This window comes from Puntigrus tetrazona, chromosome 13 (genome assembly GCF_018831695.1).
Source record: "Puntigrus tetrazona isolate hp1 chromosome 13, ASM1883169v1, whole genome shotgun sequence".
Lineage (NCBI taxonomy): Eukaryota > Metazoa > Chordata > Actinopteri > Cypriniformes > Cyprinidae > Puntigrus > Puntigrus tetrazona.
The window spans coordinates 126,495-147,018 of NC_056711.1; the positions used below are offsets into that span (position 1 = coordinate 126,495).

The following is a 20,524-nucleotide window of genomic DNA, read 5'->3' on the forward strand; positions in this document are numbered from 1 at the left end:
ATATCCAATTTTCATGCTTAAGTAAAAATATTGTTAAATTTAGCTATTTAGAAAAATGAAAGTAAATATAAAAACAGCTCGTAGGTGCAAAAGCTTATAACTAAAGTGCATAAATGATTTGACATAAATAGTTAAATTTTGATTCTTAATGCATAGTTTACATGAACTATAACATCAGTACTTATTTCATTAGGACCATCAACTATGACAAATATCACTTCATGACCGTATGTCTACTTTATGATAATATGGCACTATATATAGTGCTACACAAATATATTATAATCCAGATATAAATTCAGATCATCTCCCCCCCATTCATTTCAGTTAACCTGAATCCATATAAATCCAGTTTAATTTTTGTAATTTTATCACACAAAAAAGACATATTTCAGTAATGGTATGGACAGTAAGACCGTGGAACATGATACTATTATTTATGCCATCATATATACATACTAGATATTAAGTATTTTATTATTCTGTGCTGACATTGAACAGACAATTATAATAAAGCAGAGGGAGTCGTGCACACAGAACATTCTTCAGTGTATATATGTGATGGCTGGACATCGGCCCTTAACCCTGGTCATTATCTGAACTTCTTGTGGTTTGTTGTTCTCTGCTCTTTAGCTGATGATGACTAATAAGCAGCAGTGCGAGACCGACTTCCTTCTGTAGAGCCTGTTTGTCTCGGATTGTCTTGACCTGTGCATGTTCTCTATGCCGCGTGCACTGTGTTGATGTGTATTATAATCGTATTTTCAGTGCAGATCTGAATTAAGCTGGAGGGCGTGCCACAGGGTGTGCCACATTCCTCTCAGCGTTCATCTCACACGTACACACTGGAAAAAGTCCTTGCGCTTTCAAGATGTGTGCTAGACGAGGCTGCTCTCTAATGGATGAACCGGGGAAATAAACCCATGGAAACAAACGCTTGAGAAACTGAAACTGACTATGCTGTTAGATATAGAATTAGAATTAGTTTGGCACTGAAATTGATTTTTCACATTGTTTAAAAGTCAGTTTAGATGTACAGATGTACACTAGCTACCATTCAAAAGTTGGGGTTGGCAGGAGTTTTTATTTATTTCATTATTTATTATATAATAGATGTTTCTGCTAACCAAGGCAAATTATTTGATCAAAATTACTAAGTACTGAGCAGTGATATTGTGAAATGACAACGTTTAATTAAAATATAAATATTTTTGGAAGATTCAAAATGTTAATGCTGAAATTTAGCCGAATAAAAATATATATATTTTTAAAAAAAAACAATGTACTTTTAAACAATGTACACCACGCTCAATTTTTAATGAACATTTTTCCATATATATATATAATAAACAGCCCTGAGTCATTCCAGCAGCAGTGTTATCATCTTTTGAACGTTGCAGGCTTTGTGTTGAATGTGTGAATGCACTCAAAGACCTGTGGGTAATATCCAGCTGTCATGGGGCTGCTGGCCAGATACAGTCCCATTCAATGGCTGACTGAGATAACACAAAACAGATGTGCAGATAAATGTTTGATTGGGCTTTCTTTAATGTCCTTTCAATAGCTGTGTTTTGAAATCATAAGATACGGAACAAAACCGCCTTGCTTTTGGAATTTTTGCGACAAGCTCGTTCTGTGGTTGCGCAATGAACTTGGGCTTGGCAGGATTTCTCACAGAAAGCGTGATAAACGGCAATGGCTTTTGCAGCTGTATGTGACTGTCAGGCTGAAGCTGACGTTTAGGCTGTCATAACCTGCATTTGCTGCGTTCCCGAGGCATTTTTAGCCTCCAGAGGCAAACTTCACTCATGCAAGTCATATCATAATTAGAGTAAGAAACCTTTCAAAGCATGTATTGAAACTGTAATAAAATCCCAATTCCACTAAGAGCTAAGACTGGGATTTTGATGTGGGTAGAAACAACTTTAATCTACGTCTTCCATTTTGCCTATGCCCTGTAGAGTCTGTAGCAGGTTTTGCATTTTAAAACAATGAGAGAGATCATTAAAGTAAGCCCAGAAGCTATAACAAACACACACACACACTATATATATGTGTGTGTGTGAATTGCACTTTTCCTGTTGAAAATCTCCCGTTTAAGATTTTACTGTCAATGTTACACTATTTCACTTACCATTAAACCTTAAAAGACCCTTATGAAGACCACCCTAGACCTTAGCAGGCCAGTAAGCAACCATTTCAGATATACTACAGTGATCTTTATAAAAGAGGACATTGTTGCAAACATGTATGCATGTGTAAGTGTGATCCGAATCAAACAGGAATAGAGTTACGTAACATGTTCACAATGGCTCCCGGTGCTGTTGTTGTACCGTCACCTTTCACTGAACGCTGTGAACTAACTACACTGTTTAACCCTTGCATATTTGACTCCAGAAACTGACATGGAGACTGTGTTTGAGACACAATTACCATTCACGTTAATCACATGCTGCCATCTGGTGGTGGCTGTGATGGCTAACAAGACTCAATTGTCCCAGGTGTAATATGATGCAGTAATAGGAGGCAGCAGTATGTGCCTTGTGCATTATTGCAACATTTTTACGAGCCCCCTGCTTTATAAAAAAACTAAATTATATATTGAAATTAATGTGAAAATGCATTGCTTTGCATCACGAGAATAAATAGCATTTTAAAAGTATTTTAAAAAATTGTGATATTGAGCAGTTTTGCAGATTTGAGCAGGTTTATTGTATTTTTTAATCAAATCAGTGCAGATAAGAAATTGCACCTATTACGTATTTTAGAAAACTGAAATAATATGAAAACCGAAAGTGAGATAGCAAAAATGAATCGTTGAGAACGGTTGAGCCAGGAAGGTCAAAATAAGTGCATGTTATAAGACAATGAAAGTGTTTTTTGGCCTTGCATGAATGTCCGCCTGTTTTTGGAAACTCCCAAAAGCTTGAACCTCGAATAGGGGCACTTTATGAAGGCTTACCCAACCAGAACCTTTGAACTTCATATACATGAAATGAATTTCAGAATGTTTTAGTATTAGGTTTGGATATATTTTTTAATGACCGCAACATTTAGGCATCTTATTGCTCAGCTTCCAGTCTTTGGGCCCACAGCGGTTGTGTTTGTGTGAGTTTCTCCATCTGTCACTCTTCCCTCAGGGCCCGGGATGTCCTTGCTGTCATGGGGTCATGGGCACGCGTCGACTGTCCTCTTCCGTCCCTCATACGCCGCCATGATGTTGGTGGAATCAGAAGTGTACAGATGCATTTTCTGCCAGATCAATACCCTGCTGCAAGGTGAGCGTGCCCCGGGGATGACGGACTGTGAGTCTGTACGAGTGCTAAGGCAGAGGTGGGTTTTTGTCACAGCTGTACAGTGTTTTTAGGTTAGTTTGTTATGTATATATTTACTTCAAAACAAGGGAATATTCGGAACAATGATATGCAATCCAAAATATGAAAAACATTTGCATTAAAGTTACATGAAATCAGATACATTGATTAGTGTGTGGGATAGATAGATAGATAGATAGATGTTTATTAATTTTAAATTTAGGGTCAGTATATACATTTATTAAGTTGCTAGGGTATATTTATAGCAATAGGCAAAAATTCATTGTATGGGTCAGAATGATAGATTTTTCTTTTTCTTTGCCAAAAATCTTTATGATCTCAGATTCCAGATTTCCAAATACCTGTATCTCGGCCAAATATTGTCCTCATCCTTACAAACCACACATCAGTGGAAAGCTTATTTATTCAGCCTGTTGTATAAGCGCTGTCAAGCGGTTATCAACGTGACTAATAGCATCCAAAATGGGTTTTTTTCTTTACATAATATATTTTTGTATACTGTATATTTATTATGTATGCATAAACTCAAACACATGCATGTATAGATTTTAATAAATATATATATTTAAAATATATATAATGTATCAAATATATGAAAATAAATATTAATATAAATATTGTAAATTAATTTAATATTTTCAAAATATATATTGTAATTGTGCATTAATATATACATAAAAATACAGTACAGTACAGTTACATATATTATGTATATATTATTTTGAAAGATTAATAATCTGAGAAACTATATTTACTATAAACTATATTACGTATATATTTATATATATCGTAAAACCCAACACCAAGCCCCCCAAAAAAACAACGTATAACACTCATGTTATTTATACGCTGAGAATTATTTGTATGTTATTATTATTTATTTACCTTTTTGCCGTCAAACCATAGGACACAGTTCAGTTTTTGTCAACTACCAATATAAAAATATTGATATTTCTCAGAATTTGCATTAGAGGCATTATATGGCTACTGCATTAACATCATGTTGTGATATTTGTATTAGGTTAGCAATTACATCAGAAAATGTATATTAATTTGTGCAGTGATGCATTTTTAAATAAGCCAATTATACAGATCAATATATGCAGTCAAAGACTTACAGACTTCTGATGCTGAAATCTGTTGACAGATATGACATTGTTGAATGATAGCTCCATCAGCTTAGGCAGATATATTTAGCCAACGAAGTGTGCCGGGTTATTTTCTGCACTCCGTATTTCAGGCAAAACCAATTCTTTTTTTGAGTACCTATTTTGTGAGCGCAACCAGGGGTTGCCATGGAAACAGGTCGAAAGATCCCAGGCCATAATTGATACCTTGCCACAAACAAAACTTATTTTCAGATCACCATCTTTTATTTAGCAATCTAGACATGTAAAAATCAAACAACCCCGCTGACCAAAGCATTCACACAGCAGTTCGACTTAATGTACTTTTTTCTTTTCTTTTTTTTTTTAAACAAGCATAAAACAGACAATATACACAATGCGTCGGACATCATAAATAGCATGACACATTTAGACAATCTCACAGATCACCACAAAAACACATTCTTCCAGACGGATCGGATCAGATTAGAAAAAAACAAACAAAACAAAAAAAGCAAGAATGGGACGCTTTCGCTTTTCTGGTTACTGAATTTCAGTGATTTAAAAAGATAATGAAAAGTTAAAAACAACTTTGGTATAAAAAAGATGAACATTCTTCACTACATTCTCAATCTTGCGAGCAGAGTAATGGGTTTTATGTCGTTTGCAGCTTGTGTAATGAACTTTAGTATGGTGGCATCCATAAAAATGAGGAGAAGTCCTCTAATGCATCACACTGCAACATCGATTCTGCCGCCTCTCATCTCACACCAGTCACGTCACCACTAATAAAAACTAATTGCCATAAACAAAGTATAAAAAGACAGGCGCAATGCTCGCTCATTACATTAAAGCAGGAATAGAGCCTGAACTTGGTCTCGGTGTCAAATATCTGTTTTTAAAGCTCGTCCTGTAATACAATCAAGGTAACATTAATTCAGCACGTACAAAAGAATCTCTAATATTCCTAGAGGACTCGTTGACCTGTAAAGTGCCGTAATCTGCTATCGAGTGTCGTTCAACTATCAGAACGGATTTGATTTGCGATCGTAACCATGGCGACGGTTCTGCAGAGATCGGTGTGAGTCAGATCTGACAGACTGTGAGGATCTGTGGAGAGACGGGGGCTAATGCAATATGGATGTAGATTTACACTGCATGTCCCAGCATTTTAAGAAAGAGGACTGTGCCTCGTCTGATACCCCAACTCCATCTCACGGCAATTTGTACATATTCGCACGACCGTTGCTACATCTTGCGTATTTTGCAGCTTCCCCAGTTCGTATGAATGCCCTAGGCCTGTTCCTCAACCTACTTGGGTCACTGGGGTCCAGACAAATCGTACAATACCGTACGAGCGAGGTTGTACAAATCTGTACGTATTGACTACCTTGTAAAATATGTACGAATCGGTCATGAAATAGCATTGGATACCCATATCCATAACTTATGAACTGATCTGAAGCTCAGGATTTTCTGTCAGGATCCGCTGATCTTTTTAACAGTGTGATATGTAATTCAAAATACAGGTGGAAACCCTGTAAAAGACTTCCTTCATAATAACATGGTCTTTCTGTGCAAACGTTCTGAGCGTGGCCGTGAAGACATCGACGTTTTGGGAGTGAAAACTACATTCAAATGTGGAAGCGACTCGACTGAGTGTAAAAAAAAAAAAAAAGAAGAAGGGTTGGATACAGTTCGCAGCAAGTATAAATAGCAACAAATAGCATCTTATTTACACTAAGTTCAAAATAGCGATGTTACTGTATTCACAAGAAGGTTAATTAGATGTAAATACACAAACTACACAGAAAAGATCTGAGCAGTTCTGGCCGTTGTATAGTTTGTAATAACCTTTGCAAACGCTCAGTGCAAACAGACGCCACCTTTAAAATGATAAGTGAAATCTGTTAAATGATTTTGGATGCGAACAGAATTTGAGCTGAGATGGTGGACAGCATTTTGTGGATGTGAAGATGAAATACATTGGTTTGTTGTGATCGGCTATTGTTAGGAGAGCGATTGGAAATGTTAAGATCTGGAGGAATGCAGTTTTGTGCCAAATTTTTGGAAGAGGTTTACAGATTTTTTTTTATGCTCTGTTACCCAACCACCTAACCAAAATGAATACATTCACCATTTCTGTCTTAACAAATTTTCTTGCGTCTTAATCATTTTGAAATATTTTACTGTGCTTAAACCAGACTCCTTTCCATTCAGCACATCTGAATCAACTGAAATGCCCCCATCCTACTCTACTCGTCTTTCAATAATCTGTTTCACTGGGATGTACGTCGCTGCTACTCTTTTTGAGAAAAGCAATACATTTTACGTCGTTTTTTTCTTCCGCATTTTTGAAGATGCTGTATCGCGTTCACAGTTCAGCTTTGAAAACCCCGGCATTTTGCCCCATTTTGTTTTCCATCTAGCCGCTTTTGAAAACAAGGATGCATCTCGTGCGAACGGCCCCTCGTTGCTCAAAATCTCTGGTGACCTCAAGGCAGAAAACTGCAGTGGAGAGACAGGTATCAACATTTGCAAACGAGATGCATTCCTGCCATTTTCTAGCACAGTCTGCGTGCATCATTATCAGTTCCACTGCGTTAACAAATAGTTAAATCCCAGAGATTTAATGAGGAGCGTCAAACGTATTTACCCGCAGTGTTGTGCTTAAAAAAAACTAAATAAAATAAAGCATAATCCTTGCAAACAGTAAAAGTCTGGTTGCGCAGAACTGACGTTGCTAATATTAGCTCACATCTTTGCCATCTTTATGTGGGTTTAGAAGAGGTGCACAAAACGACGCCAACGCCTAGTGCAAAGAGCTGCTGGAGCCAGGATTTCACCTTGACTGATGTGGGATCCTCCCCACCGCAGGGACTTCTCCAGACAATGTCTGGATTAATCTGTTCTGACCACAACCTATTGCTTTTCCTTCTTCCTGCAGCTCTTTTCTTTCCCACTTTTGATTTGTAGGCCCTGCGCCTTTGTCAATTTTTTATTTTTTTTTTAACAAGAATGGCCTTTGACAATCCAAGCGCAGCCTGATTTCTTTGATGATAACTGTGGTGTTGCTTCATGGCTGCTGACAGTCGGTTTATCTGGACGTGCCCTTATCTGGAGCAGGACAGAGGGTAGTGACCACACAGTAAGTGGGACACGACCGAAATAAACAGCCAACGGAGGACTGTTAGCGTTCTAGTTCAAAACAAGCCATTGTAACCTACAGACAGCTCAAATGAACAGAGAGAGAAGAACGGCGATTTTTCTTTTTCCAAAATTCGACTTTTCATTAGTGCTGGCAAAGGTTTAAGGCGATCACCTGGCCTCTGTGATTAATTTTTAAACAGTGGTACTGGATACTCCTGCGGTTTTAACCACAGACATGTTACTCCTACATCTTTTTACAGCAGTCACTGAGAGGTTTTAACAGACCATTTCACACGGCAGGCCAAAGGGCCCAATCAATTTTTCTATTTTTTTGGCCATGTTGTTTCCACAAATCAACAAACAATATCGTCAATGTATAATGCATATATTCTTTTTTTTTGTGAACCAAACAAACAAAAAAAAGTAGTGCGTAAATAAATGTTTGTTTAATTTCAGTGTGCTCTTAATCAAGTGCAAAAAATTTCACAGCAGCCTTGGTTCCCGAAATATAAACCTATACAGATTTTTATACATTTTTTAGAAAGTTTGTATCAGTTTTTAATGAGTTTTAATGAGTCCCACGCAGCAATGTGAATGACAGGATCAAATCACTGGTGACGAAAAATTAATTTAAATTTAGTTTCCAAGTGTTGTTCGATATCGTACGGAAATTGAATCATTTGCCGCTGTCCTTCGTGAAAGAAACTCTCTAGCTGGTGGAGATTTCTTTGTAGAATCACGCGTAGTGTAGTTTTCATCAGCATGATTATCTCTTTTTGTGCTGATTAACTGCATCCAAATAAATGTTTTTGCATAATATACGCGTGTGTTCTGTGTATAATTATTATGCATGTATAAATACACACACACAGTATATACTTAGAAAATATTTACTTCTGTATTTATATTTATACAAGTTATATCAAATATGAAAATAATTGTTTTCTGAAATATATACATGCATGTGTGTGTAATAAATATACACGTTATGTAAACAACATTTTATTCTGGATGCAATTAATCGCTTAAAAAAAATAATAATTGTAAGCAATAAAAAAAAAATAATGAAATATGCTTCAAGAAGAGCACATACCATTGATATACACCATGTAGTTCACAGTAGCAAGTTATCTTTAAAATCAATTTCTCTATGGAGAAAATGTATCATGTTTTTACATCTGGAACACCACTGTTGCAGTCTATAGCCTTATTGTATTATCATACATTTCCCATGGGCTATTAGTTATCTGCTCTCTAGGTAACTATTCATGTTGGCCAATAAAAAAAATCCACAGTGGTGCCAAATAATTAGAGTTCAAAGCCAAACTAAGCTCCACAATATTTTGAGAGAAAACAGTAAAAAAGAATAAGAAAATATACCTTTGCACCTTTATGTGTAGTACTTTTATAGATGGTTATAATTCACATTTGTTTGAGACAAACCAACATTAAATCCAATGTGCAAACATGATGAAAACGCTCTAAATTCACACCTAAGCCACGTGGGGACTCAAACTTTTATACCCACATATGAAAGTGAACCAAATCTATATCGGTTTATAGTACCGTCATCCCAAAAACCTATCATCTATCATAGGAAAAAAAAAAAAATCTGATTTGGGTCACAATGATCTGTGTGAATGTAGCCACAGTTTCTGAGTTTGTTTGATAGCTTGCTGTCTTTCCCTGCCGCTCCGATGAAAATGTCCTAGAACGCCCCTGTCCACTTTGATCAGTCTCACCACCAAAATAGCATGCACCACTTTTTTTCTTTTCTTTTTCCTTTTTTTTTTTTAAACAATCACAGACACACACACACTTTTAGTCTCTGCTCGATTCCCTAGTCGCTTGCACAGGCACTTTTTGCCTAATAGCAAAAAAAAACCAATGGAGAAGACAAGAAACCCTGTGAACTAGTTTCTATTCTTTCTCCTCCATAATAAAAAGAAACGTCTCCAAAGACAATACCTCATTGCAATTGGCCACAGTCCTCTATGAAATCAGACAAAACTGCAGGGTGGTTTAGAAATCTGATTGTTTTTTTTTCTTCTTTAAAAGGTGAAGCATGTCATTTCATGTTAAATACCCTAAAAAAAAAAAGTGTAAACACTGTCCATTTGGTGACACAAATGGCACACTTCACCTTTAAACTGATGTTGATTCACGCTCGTCTATTGTAAAATCCAATTTTCTTAACTGTGACATATGTAGAAGATGCAAGGAAATGCTAAAATATTGCCCACTTTGGGTCGGGTGTTGTTTATACGAGGCTAATAACTGTATTAAGAGGACCATGAAAGTGCAATTTAGAGATTAAACCTATGAACACTAAGCTAAGGCCCGCCTTTTCCATTACGCGTGATAAACAGGAAAACGGCACGTTGCACGACCTGTTGTGGTCATAATGTGTTCCTACAGGGCTCTGAATAGGAAGGAAGAGCTGATGTACTCACACTGCGATAAAGACTGAAATGTGCTCCACCAGGGCATGTGGGGGAAAAGCAGGAAGCAGATTTTGGCAGCAGAACAGGGTTTAGCACCACACCACACCAGTCAACAGCACAGATTCAACTAAAAAGATCATGGGTTATTGTCATGAAAACATACTCTTCATGTGCAGTAGAAACAGCATTTCCTTCTGCCAGGAGAAAGGCAGCTTTCAAGGACCAGTAATGGACCAATAAAAGCAGCAGGTGCGGTGCATCATGGGTAACAGTCTCACTGCCCACGGCGATACACACAGTCTTTTATATACAAATTAAAAATTCCGCCCATGGCCTGTATCCTCAGCACGACCGTGTCCTCGTATGTTGTACAAGAGGCAAAAAAAAACCTTTGCCTTTTTCTTTGCAGCATCTTATTCCGTCGGCCTCTCAGTACTCCCACTCATCTGTCTTCATATCCAGGTAACTGAGGATGTTCTGGGCATGTTTAACGGCTTGCTTCCGGGCGGTTTTGGTTCCCTGGTCGCCCTGAGGGTCCACGGCATCGAGAGCCAGAAGCTGTTTGGTCAGTAGTTCTTCCAATACCATGTAGCTCTTGTCAGCTCTCTTGCCGTCAAAGCCCAAAACCTGAGCCTGCAGGTCGCACAGGCTGGCTAAGACGCGCCACACGGCCGCATGGGGCGGAGGCTCGTCCGGTCCGGGGTTACGCCGCCCCAGGGCCTCCCAGAGGTCTAGGAACGTGATGAGCGCCTGAACTTCCAGCACGGCCCTGCGCCGTGCCTCCCGGATGCAGGGATTTCGGCCCGTGTCCACCTGATCCAGGTGAGTGAGGAGACCCTGCAGCTCCGTACCCTGTCCTGCAGCACCGTGCCGGAGCACCTCCTCCCGCAGCACTGAGACACGGCCCCTGATCGCCTCGATTTCACGGATAGAGTCATTCTGCGCTAGATCATACCTGGAGATACAATTGACTTCATTATTATAGGTAAAGCAACTAATAATCCATAACTGAAATTATTCAAACATTAAACATTTATTCAAATTTTATATATATATATATATATATATATATATATATATATATATATATATATATATATATATATATATATATATATATATATGTAAATGTTTGGTGTTACCTGCGTGTGTCCTCTCCTTCTCCCTCCAGGTCGAGATGTTTTAGCAGACCATTGATCTCCTCGACCACTTGTTTCCTGTAGTTCCTCACCGCAGCATTACTAGACACATCCAGGGCGTCCAGTTCAACCAGCAGCTCTGTAAGGATCCTCGCCAGGTGGGCACAGCTATCCCGCCCACTCAGACCCATCAGCAGAGCCACTTCCTGGCACCGGGCACCACTCACCTACACAAGAGGACTTCATGTCAGGTTTTCTTCATTTTACTCTCAACATTAACTTGTTTCATGGCTAAAATCAGATCATAATTTTTCAAAAATTATTAAGTCTCTTATGCTCATTAAGACTGCGTTTATTTGATCATAAAAACAGTCAAATTGTAAAATATTAAAACTTTTTAAAAACTACTATATTTAAGTTTTAAAATGTAATTTATTCCTGTAATGCAAAGCTAAATTTTCGGCATCATTACTCCAGTCTTTAGTGTCACATGATCTTTTAAATCTTACTCCTTACAAACTTTTGAATGGTAGTTAAAATTTTTCTGGTATTTTCTCCTTATGTTTTTGTTAGTCCTGCCAAAATTATATTTGTTTACAATATATGATTCTATGCTGACCATATATATATATATATATATATATATATATATATATATATATATATATATATATATATATATATATATATATATACACACACACACACATACGCATATATAAATAAAAATATCTAAATGTTTATACATGTAAATATTTTCAATATTTATGCATACGTAATAAATATATACAGTACATATATATTATGTGAATTTTTTTGGATGCAATTAATCGTTTGTCAGCACTAGTTATACAAAAACACACTATTAACATTTTAATGGCTATTTTCTACTCTCTCTGACCTTTAATATAAAAAGGTCTGTTTTGTAACTGCTGTAAATATATAATATATAATAAATAATAGTGATATGCTGGATAAGGATTGCTGTATTTTTTCATTTTTTTTTTTAGCAATACCACTCACCTGCGCCATAACTTGATTAATACGCTGCACAGCCTCATGCGTGTCGTCGGACAACGGCAGCGCCAGCATATGAGTGCGCACACGGCCCTCCAGTATTTCCTGTACGGCACAGACCCGCGTCAGGGCCTTGTAACGGGCCTTCCTGAGCGGGACGCTTCCACCCGTCTTAACCTGAGCCATCCGCATGGCCACGTCCTGCACAGCCTCCACCAGCTCCTCGCTGATCTCAAAGGCATCTTGAGCCTGGCCCTGCCGGAACGGCTCCACAACACCTTCATTCAGCAAGTTCTGCACCTCCTGGGTCAGCTCCTCTATGGCCAGCCGAGACGGATGCGTGGCGTTGCCCTCCAGGTAGCGAAGCAGACCCTCGACCTCTCCGGCTGCGCGCTTCCGAGCCTGCTGGAGCTCCGGCCGGCCCTCCGTCTCCACCTGCGTCGGGAAACCAAACATGGTTAAGGACAACGAACTAGCCTGACTTCATACCAGAGGTGTAAAGTACTTTTTCCTTTTTCCGATGTTTTGTAGTTTTACTGAGTATCATTTTACTCCTTTTACTCCTTACTCCACTACTTTTTAAGTCAGTGTTGCAGTTACACGTTACGTTTAGCATGGCATTTAGCTAGTGTAATATTAAAAGTACATTTAATTACAACTTGTTCGAGTGAACCAAGCATCTGTATCCAACTCATCTTGTCATAAGTAGTACATTTCTTAATTTCTTAAATTTAAGCTTTCATTCTTCAGGTCAACCATGTATTTATCAGTTTGAATAAGGAAAGCAATAACTTAGTAATAACTGCCATAGTGTCCTTTTAAATGTTAAAGTTACCACAGTCATTGCATGCTTGGTATGCACCTCTTTGTGAGTTGTTGAATGTAATGGATGTTTGTTTGCCCATCATTCTTTTCTTTGTTGCCTGTGGTTTTTGGCTTGTTTTTCTAGTTTTTTCTAGCCATGAAATATCTGCCCATAGATCCTCTGCCTGTTTTCCCCCAGCATCCCCAAACAAAGACAGTTTTTCATTGGCAAAACGCTTACGTACTGTTAAAATCTCTAGCACTTTTGCTCCAGTAATTTTGAAATTAGTGACTTGCAACTTGCAGTTGAGCAATCACCGTTAGGAATCTGTAGGTTTTCAAGTGCGCTTTACACCTCTGCTTCATACCGAACTATAAAGTTGGGAAGTCCTGACCTTATCGACCTCCAGCAGCAATCGGGTCAGCTCTCGCTCCAGTCGTTTGTACTCTCTGTCGTTCTGCAGGCCGCTGTAAGAGCACACCTGTGGGCCCAGGGAGGCGATCTCCCTTTGCACCTCGTCCAGTCGTGACAGAGATGGGTGCTGCCCAGGGTATGGGCCCTGGGGTCCCGCGTAACTTGCGAAGGGTCCTGGCATCTGCTGCGTCTGTGGCTGCTGACTGCCATGATCCATCGTCCTCTTCCCACCATCAAAGGGTTTCCTAAACAGGCTGAAGGAGAAGAGAAGCTGGTCAGGATACGGAAATAGTCCCATTGCGATGTTGGGAAAACACGGTGGATGAAATGGAATACAAGCGAAAGAGAAGAGTTCACTTTTATAAGTAGCTGGCATGAAATACTTGAGAGAAAAACTACTTCAAACAGTATTTTGTTATTTGCTTCACTGTGCAGGAAGATTTTGGGAATTCATAATAATAGACAATAACAGACTACGTGAGAAATGAGCCATTGAAAGCGATTAGATGCCCAAAAACAGCACCCAAAATACAAGCATTTCTTTAAACAAACGCTAGCATTCAAAAACTAAAATTTTAGGTTTTGAAACAAATCATTTATGCTTAAGGTTACATTTATTTGATCAAAAAGACAGTAAAATAAATATGTCTTTAATGCCAGTTTTAAGCAATTTAAAAAAAAAAATTAAACCAATAAATAAAATGTTTGTTAGTTAGTTTGCCAACATACTGTGCTTCAACTACCCTTATACAGTGCCTTATATAAAGAATTTGGGGACCGAGGTACTTTGAAGAATGTAGGTAAACAAGCTTCTGGTCCCCATTGACTGTAGTATGGTTAAAACCAAATACTATGGATGTAAACTGGACCAGAAACTGTTAGGCTGCCCACATTCTTTGAAGAATTCTTTCATGTTCCACCGAAGAATTATTTCACACAGGTTTGGGATGACATGAGGTTAAAAAATGGTGTCAGAATTTTTATTTTTGGTTAAACTATCCCTTTAAATCACAATAGCAAAACCCCAGGCGTGTGGTGACAAGCAAATGTTTCTTCTTTCTAAATGACTTCACCCAGCAGGCAATATTTTTTGTGGATGTCTATAATGAGAAGTTTAAAAGAAAAAGATATGATCCACAATATGAGACCAAAATGTCAAGTGTATTATTGCGTGGCGAGACAAAATAGGTTTATTCCTTACCCAGGTAAACTATGAAAAACAGAGGAGAGAGGATTTGTGCTCAGGTTGTATGTGTTTCACAGCTGTAGTGACTAAGGCTGACTAAGCCAAATGTTTCCAACTACACCCATCATAAACAAAACACTAACCAAATAGGCTTTGCCGACGCAGGAAACGGGAGCTGCGTGAATGCGTGACACCACAGCCCTCCGTTTGTTAGGTGGAAACAAACAGTTTCCCGAACCCAAATAACTCGCTTAACCTATCCATCTGAACGGGTCCGACTTTCTGCAATAAATCCATTCGTCTGATTTCGACAACAACAGGAAGGTCTTAAAAAGTGCACTCCTTACCTGCCCGTGTCAGGAAATCATGTGGTCCTGTTCATTTCCACAAAAAGATGGCAAGATCTGGCAACTTGCGTGTGTTTTATTATATAAGCGTATTAACCCAATCTCAAGCTGAACAAGACGTTTAGAGAAATAAAATGCAAAGAGCAGATGCCATCCAGGGCTATCTTACCTCTGCAGATTCAAAGTCCTAGAGATTATTATATTGGCAGCAGGCTGCCTCTGCTTTTGCCTAGGGAAGTGTCTGTGATGTCACGGACAGATCATATTCACGGTCCTTAAAGAGACAGTGTCCATTAGCACCCAGACCACAATGCTCATGAAATACATTTGATAAAAAACATGGAAGAGATTTCAGAAGGCTTTAAATATAATATAGAGCTACTGAGCAATTACATTTAAGGTCTTGGTAGATGTTTCCTACTTAAATGTATAATTACACTGTAAGTTATATTAATTAACTACATGTTGGATACTATACGGTTAGAGTTAGGTTTAGGGTTACTGGCATGTAATTATGCATAATTAATTGTTATTATAGTAGTACGTATATGTAATGGGTAACAAGGATACCTTCAAATAAAGTGTTACTGTATTTTCTATGTGGCCGTTTCCAGAGCAAGGATACAATCATGTGGGTAATTTACTGTTATTGTATTGGTTAAAAATGTAGTTCTTTTGATCATCTTCAGATTAGCATTTGCTTGTTAGGAAACGGAGCCGCTTGCAAGACAGCAAAAGAACAGGGTCAAGGTTTTGGGTGAATGTAAATGTTTGAATGTGCACCAGAGCTGCTTCGCTGTAGTCATTCTCCTCAACACTGCTGTGTTTGCATGCAGTGAAGACGAGATGGCATTCGCCATGTAAATAAATGCAGTAATGAGGACCAATTGCAACTCAGATGCAAATATTGCAACGCTACCATCTGTTACATTTAACATTTTATCAATGTAGATAAATGTGTGCTGGGCGATAAATCATTAGCGATAATTATCGATCGATATAAATATCCTCGATAAACGATAACGATAGTGACTGCTCTGTGGCACAAAACCCATTCAATATATTGATGGAGGAGTAATGGAATATAATTACAGTATATCTGTGATTAACCTATAGTGATTAATGCATTATTACTACATGTATTGAGGTGGTATATTGGGGGTTTTAACCCAATGATCTAAGTAAAGAGTAAACTGATTTCCATCTGTATCCCAACTAAAGCTACTATCAAATGTTTATGTATGTCTAAGAGACTAAAAGATGTTATATTATTGATATTTTCAGGCAACACAAACCTGTTTGTGATTTTAAACAATAGTACTCATTAGAACATGCAGAACTAGAATTAAAAAATGAAGAGCTTGCCATGTTCTGACCGTGCTTTAAAACCACAGTAAACTGTCTTGTTGTTCCTTTTCCACAATGAAACAATAATCGGCCTTTAAACTTGAAAGAAAAAACTAAATTTATAAAAATGTCATTTAAAGTTATAATTATCAAAATTAACATATATAAAATTTAAATAAATAAAAATTATATAAATAAATAAATAAATATATATATATATATATATATATATATATATATATAAATAAATATATATAAATAAAATGATCGGTTTTGCCTAGCCCTATGTGGGATTTACTTTTTTCTCGAAAAACTATAACATTTACAAAAATAAAAAAAGACTAAAAAAACGCAAATTAATTGTTTGCCACTAGGTGGCACTTTTGGAGCAGTAAAAATAGGGGTCTCCCTGATAAAGCTGTACACAAAACAGCACTGTGCTCACAACTTTATCTTTTAACTTTATACATCTATAATTATAAGCATGACGAAATGGAAATAAAATTGATCAATCACCGCAGATTAGAATCACGTAGATGAGGGGTTTGGAAAAATTAATCTTTTGGAAGTGCATAATAAATGCATATTGCAAAACAACAGAAGGGTTTTTTTGGCCTTGCATGCATATCAACCCGTTGTTGGTGTCTCCCAAAAACATCAACCTACAGTAGGGACACTTTAACATGAGTTAATATGACTTTGCAATGAGCTCAGCTAGTATGTTGTTCGAGAAAGAAAACTCACGGCAGTGTCCAATAAAAAGATTACAGCAGCCATAAAGAAGTTAAAAAAGGCTCCAAACACAACTAAACCTGTTGCATTCAAAAACCAAATAAATATTCCTTGAACGCTCCCAAGAATCACCAAGGCTCACATGCGATTAGTTACGAACAGCTCCTAGCCCGTTGAAAGGCGTCCTGCTGTGATCGTACGAGGGGAGGGTCAGACGAGGATGAGTCAGAACATCATCTGTCCAGATGCTCCACCTGCTACCCAGCTTCCTGTCTCCCCTCCTTTAGCTTTCTCCGCTATCCGGTAATTTAAGCAACAGAAGACCTCTTATTATGGGTTGCAGAACTTCTCGCAAGTAAATATGGGCACAAACACTTTGGACTATGAAATCTGGGTGGAGCCAAAGAGCCAACATGCCATCCATGCCAGAGCTTATCAGAGGGCGCTGCTAAATACATCACTGCCCTCTCACCATCCATGGCATCCTGACACATCAGAGTCAAGCCATTAATTTCTAATGCTCAAATCTACACGGCCTGGCCGGGAGGATGTTTTTATGGACGGTCCCCAGTGAATAAGCCACAGGTATTTCCTACACGTTCCCTCATCGTTAATGCTCAAGAACTACCTCGCTGACTCACCTCGGGTCACTTTTACACAACAGACAACCAATAACACGACATGCTTGATTCCATAGCACACACACGTTATCTTACCAGCGCACCTCGTTGAATTTATCACGGATTACAACAGGGCTGCAAGGGATGCACACGCGCACAATAGCACAATATACTGTGTTCAGATCATATCATTTTCACCACTCGTAATTATTTTATGAAGCTTTTGTCAGCTGAAGGTTTGTTTCTGAAACATAACATCATCTGAACAGTAAAGTAACAGTACAACCACAATATATATATATATACACACACACACTATATTATTCACAATCACCCTCAACCTGATGTCTAAACTAACTGGTCTCTGTTCACGGAGGCTGAAAACAATGTCTCATCATCGCAATGAATGTGATGCATTTATTATTTTTTTAAATGTACTGCAAAAAAAAAAGAAGAAAATAAAGGACTTGGGCTATAAACTGTCACCTTGTGCGTGCCAGAAATTCACAGTAAAAAACACTGACAACCAACAGGGCAACAGACATGGCACTAAAACATTAACAAGACAAGTAATCCACAAACTACAGCGCGGAAATCGCATTAAAATATGATCTGTACTGTGTAGGCTACCATTTGCACCTTCATAATGTTTTAAGAAGGAACTGATTCTGCATTGAGGTGGTTTTTCCCACGTTTTGAATGAACGCTGTGTTGTTTTAAAGTCTGTCTGTTAACTTAATGGATAATATCCAGGCAGAAAAAGACCATGGTCTTTGACGATGAAATGAAAAAGGAGCAGACTTCTGTTAGGGTCACTGAGACTAATAACAGGGGTCCTCAAACTTCACCACTGAAGGGAGGGAGTCAAGGTTCTGGAACTGTCCACAGCAGCTCCGATGCTCATGTTAAAACTGCTTTCCGTCCATGGAGGCTGGACCTCTTCATCCTCCTCCTCCTCACCCGCGCACCGTGAAGAGTGTCTTACAGCGGTACCCCGACACACGAACCGGGAGCGTAGCGCGTCCCCCAAGACACGGGTTTTGCAATGGCTGGTTCTTGAATTACTCCGGCAGCCGGCTGAACGTACAGCTACATCACTGGCATGAACTACGAAACCAGTAGGAGCAGAGTTGGTATAAAACACCAACCTGAACATACCTCGCCACGGCGCTGCTTTCTGTAATCCGACAGCGCTGCGCCCGGATTAGCATGAATGAAAGCATCGCGGAAGGACATTTTTATCGCTTGTGAACACCAGCCAACCCCATCCGACACCATCCGAGCGCAGCTCACCCCCTCCTCTCAAGATGCGCAGCGTATTTCTCACCTTTTCAACGCGCCGAAAACGTTCGCGCACATGTCTGGCGGACGCCGTTTCCATCAGCCGCGCCGCCGAAACGTTTTGCGCGGTGCGACCCTCCGGTGATGTCTGGATCGCGGGACTTGCGGTGACACTGGCGGAGACGGGCATTCAGAGCAGCATCGCATCGGTATGGACCGCATTCCCGCCCCTCCCCTTCCCTCCCACTGTAAGCGCTGGCGATTCGGCTCAGCGACTCTTTTGAATCAGTTCGCTAAATGAGTCGTTCAGTGACTCGTCGCGCGGTTGCATCATTTCGCCGGTAGGTGGAGCCATTTAAATGTGCGTTCTTTCACATTTAGTCACAACATTCATCTTTTTTTAATTTTTTTGATTGACTAGAAATCTTAAAAAGGTGCTTACTAGTCTATTAGTAGTGCTGTCAAACGATTAATCGCTTTCCAAAATAAGTTTACTGTGTATTACATAATACATACATAATATATATATATATTACAAAAACAGATATAGTGTATCTGTTTACATATGCATCATAAATACACACCTATGTTATATAAATAAGTTAAAAATACCTTTCTCCGTCGTAAGTATAACGAGTGGACTTCCCTAATCTCACAGAGTGAGAAAACTTCACTATATATATTCATTGACCGAGTACAACGGTTGAATGTGAAAATATAGGCATCTAAAAATACTAAACAGATAAAAAAAAAAGAAAAAAAAAAAAAGACTGCATTTATAAGATATAGACCACAAAGACACTGGCACTAAAGTGTCCTTCGCACTACACTAAACATCTAAAGACAGGCGTGCAGTGCGAAGGGAGAAAGTCCAGCAAACGAAAGGCACCGATGGGCGGAGTATAGAAGTTAACGAGAATGATTCACTTAGAAGAGTCGTTCAAAAACAGCGATTCGTTCACAAGCGAAGCACCACACTGGGGAGACCATTCCTCGCACCAGGAGGGATCCCTCTCACTGTAAGGTCTTCAACACGAACACATGTCCCTGATCACTACACAAACCCCCCTCTCCGTGGCCCGAGGCGGGTCATATCGACACGGCACGGGATCTAACGACTCGCCTGCCTCCATCGCGTTTGACTGGCGATGAAGTCCGGAGTGAACTCCCTTCCGCGGCACAGAGTGGTTTCATCTTTTATGCACAACGTCAACGAATCTGCTGTAAACGTAGCAGCCGAGCTGCGCGAAACGATGTAAAACGACACAAACGGCTTGAAATAATCCGCGTGATTAGCATGCGCGTCCCTTTATAGCACACAAAGACACCGATGAGCTCTCATCAGGAGCTCGCAGCAGCGCAAGGTTAGGTGTGGTATGAAATAAACACACAATCATATGAATACATGTCTTATTAAACATGGTTTTTGACGGGCTGTCCATCCTACCTGCATATCCAGCGGACAGCCATTGGCGCGCCTGTGTTTACAGATTAAACACGACGCAATTTTCGTTTACAACCACCGGGCATACATGTCTAATGACATAAACCGCTGGCCGAGCGAAAACGAACGATTTGTGAAGGGTTGAATTCATCAAACG

At 39.0% G+C, this 20,524-nt stretch overlaps 1 protein-coding gene across 5 annotated transcripts; it reads right to left on the minus strand.

The window, feature by feature from the left end:
* Positions 1-8,540: 8,540 nt before the first annotated feature.
* On the minus strand, positions 8,541-20,492 carry bag5 (BCL2 associated athanogene 5). Of its 5 annotated transcripts, none has more exons than XM_043255984.1 (5): positions 20,371-20,492; positions 13,391-13,664; positions 12,198-12,626; positions 11,178-11,401; positions 8,541-10,990 (listed from the first exon to the last, which is right to left on the minus strand). In XM_043255984.1, the coding sequence occupies exons 1-5, from the start codon at positions 20,391-20,393 to the stop codon at positions 10,465-10,467; spliced, it is 1,476 nt and encodes a 491-aa protein (XP_043111919.1). In that variant the 5' UTR covers positions 20,394-20,492; the 3' UTR covers positions 8,541-10,464. The 5 variants fall into 5 exon arrangements, with proteins under 5 accessions (XP_043111919.1, XP_043111920.1, XP_043111917.1 ...); XM_043255985.1 differs by lacking the exon at positions 20,371-20,492 and adding an exon at positions 19,536-19,860; XM_043255982.1 differs by lacking the exon at positions 20,371-20,492 and adding an exon at positions 18,970-19,155.
* Between the last annotated feature and the right edge of the window lie 32 nt (positions 20,493-20,524).

Bases quoted from the DNA above. Each gene is read 5' to 3' on its own strand.
- bag5 (XM_043255982.1), bottom strand. From the start codon at position 19,001: ATGTGCGCGAACGTTTTCGGCGCGTTGAAAAG. The intron at 13,665-18,969 runs GTGAGAAATACG...CTTCTCCTTCAG, and splicing joins GTTTTCGGCGCGTTGAAAAG to CCTGTTTAGGAAACCCTTTG. The intron at 12,627-13,390 runs GTCAGGACTTCC...TTCCCGACGCAG, and splicing joins TGCTGCTGGAGGTCGATAAG to GTGGAGACGGAGGGCCGGCC.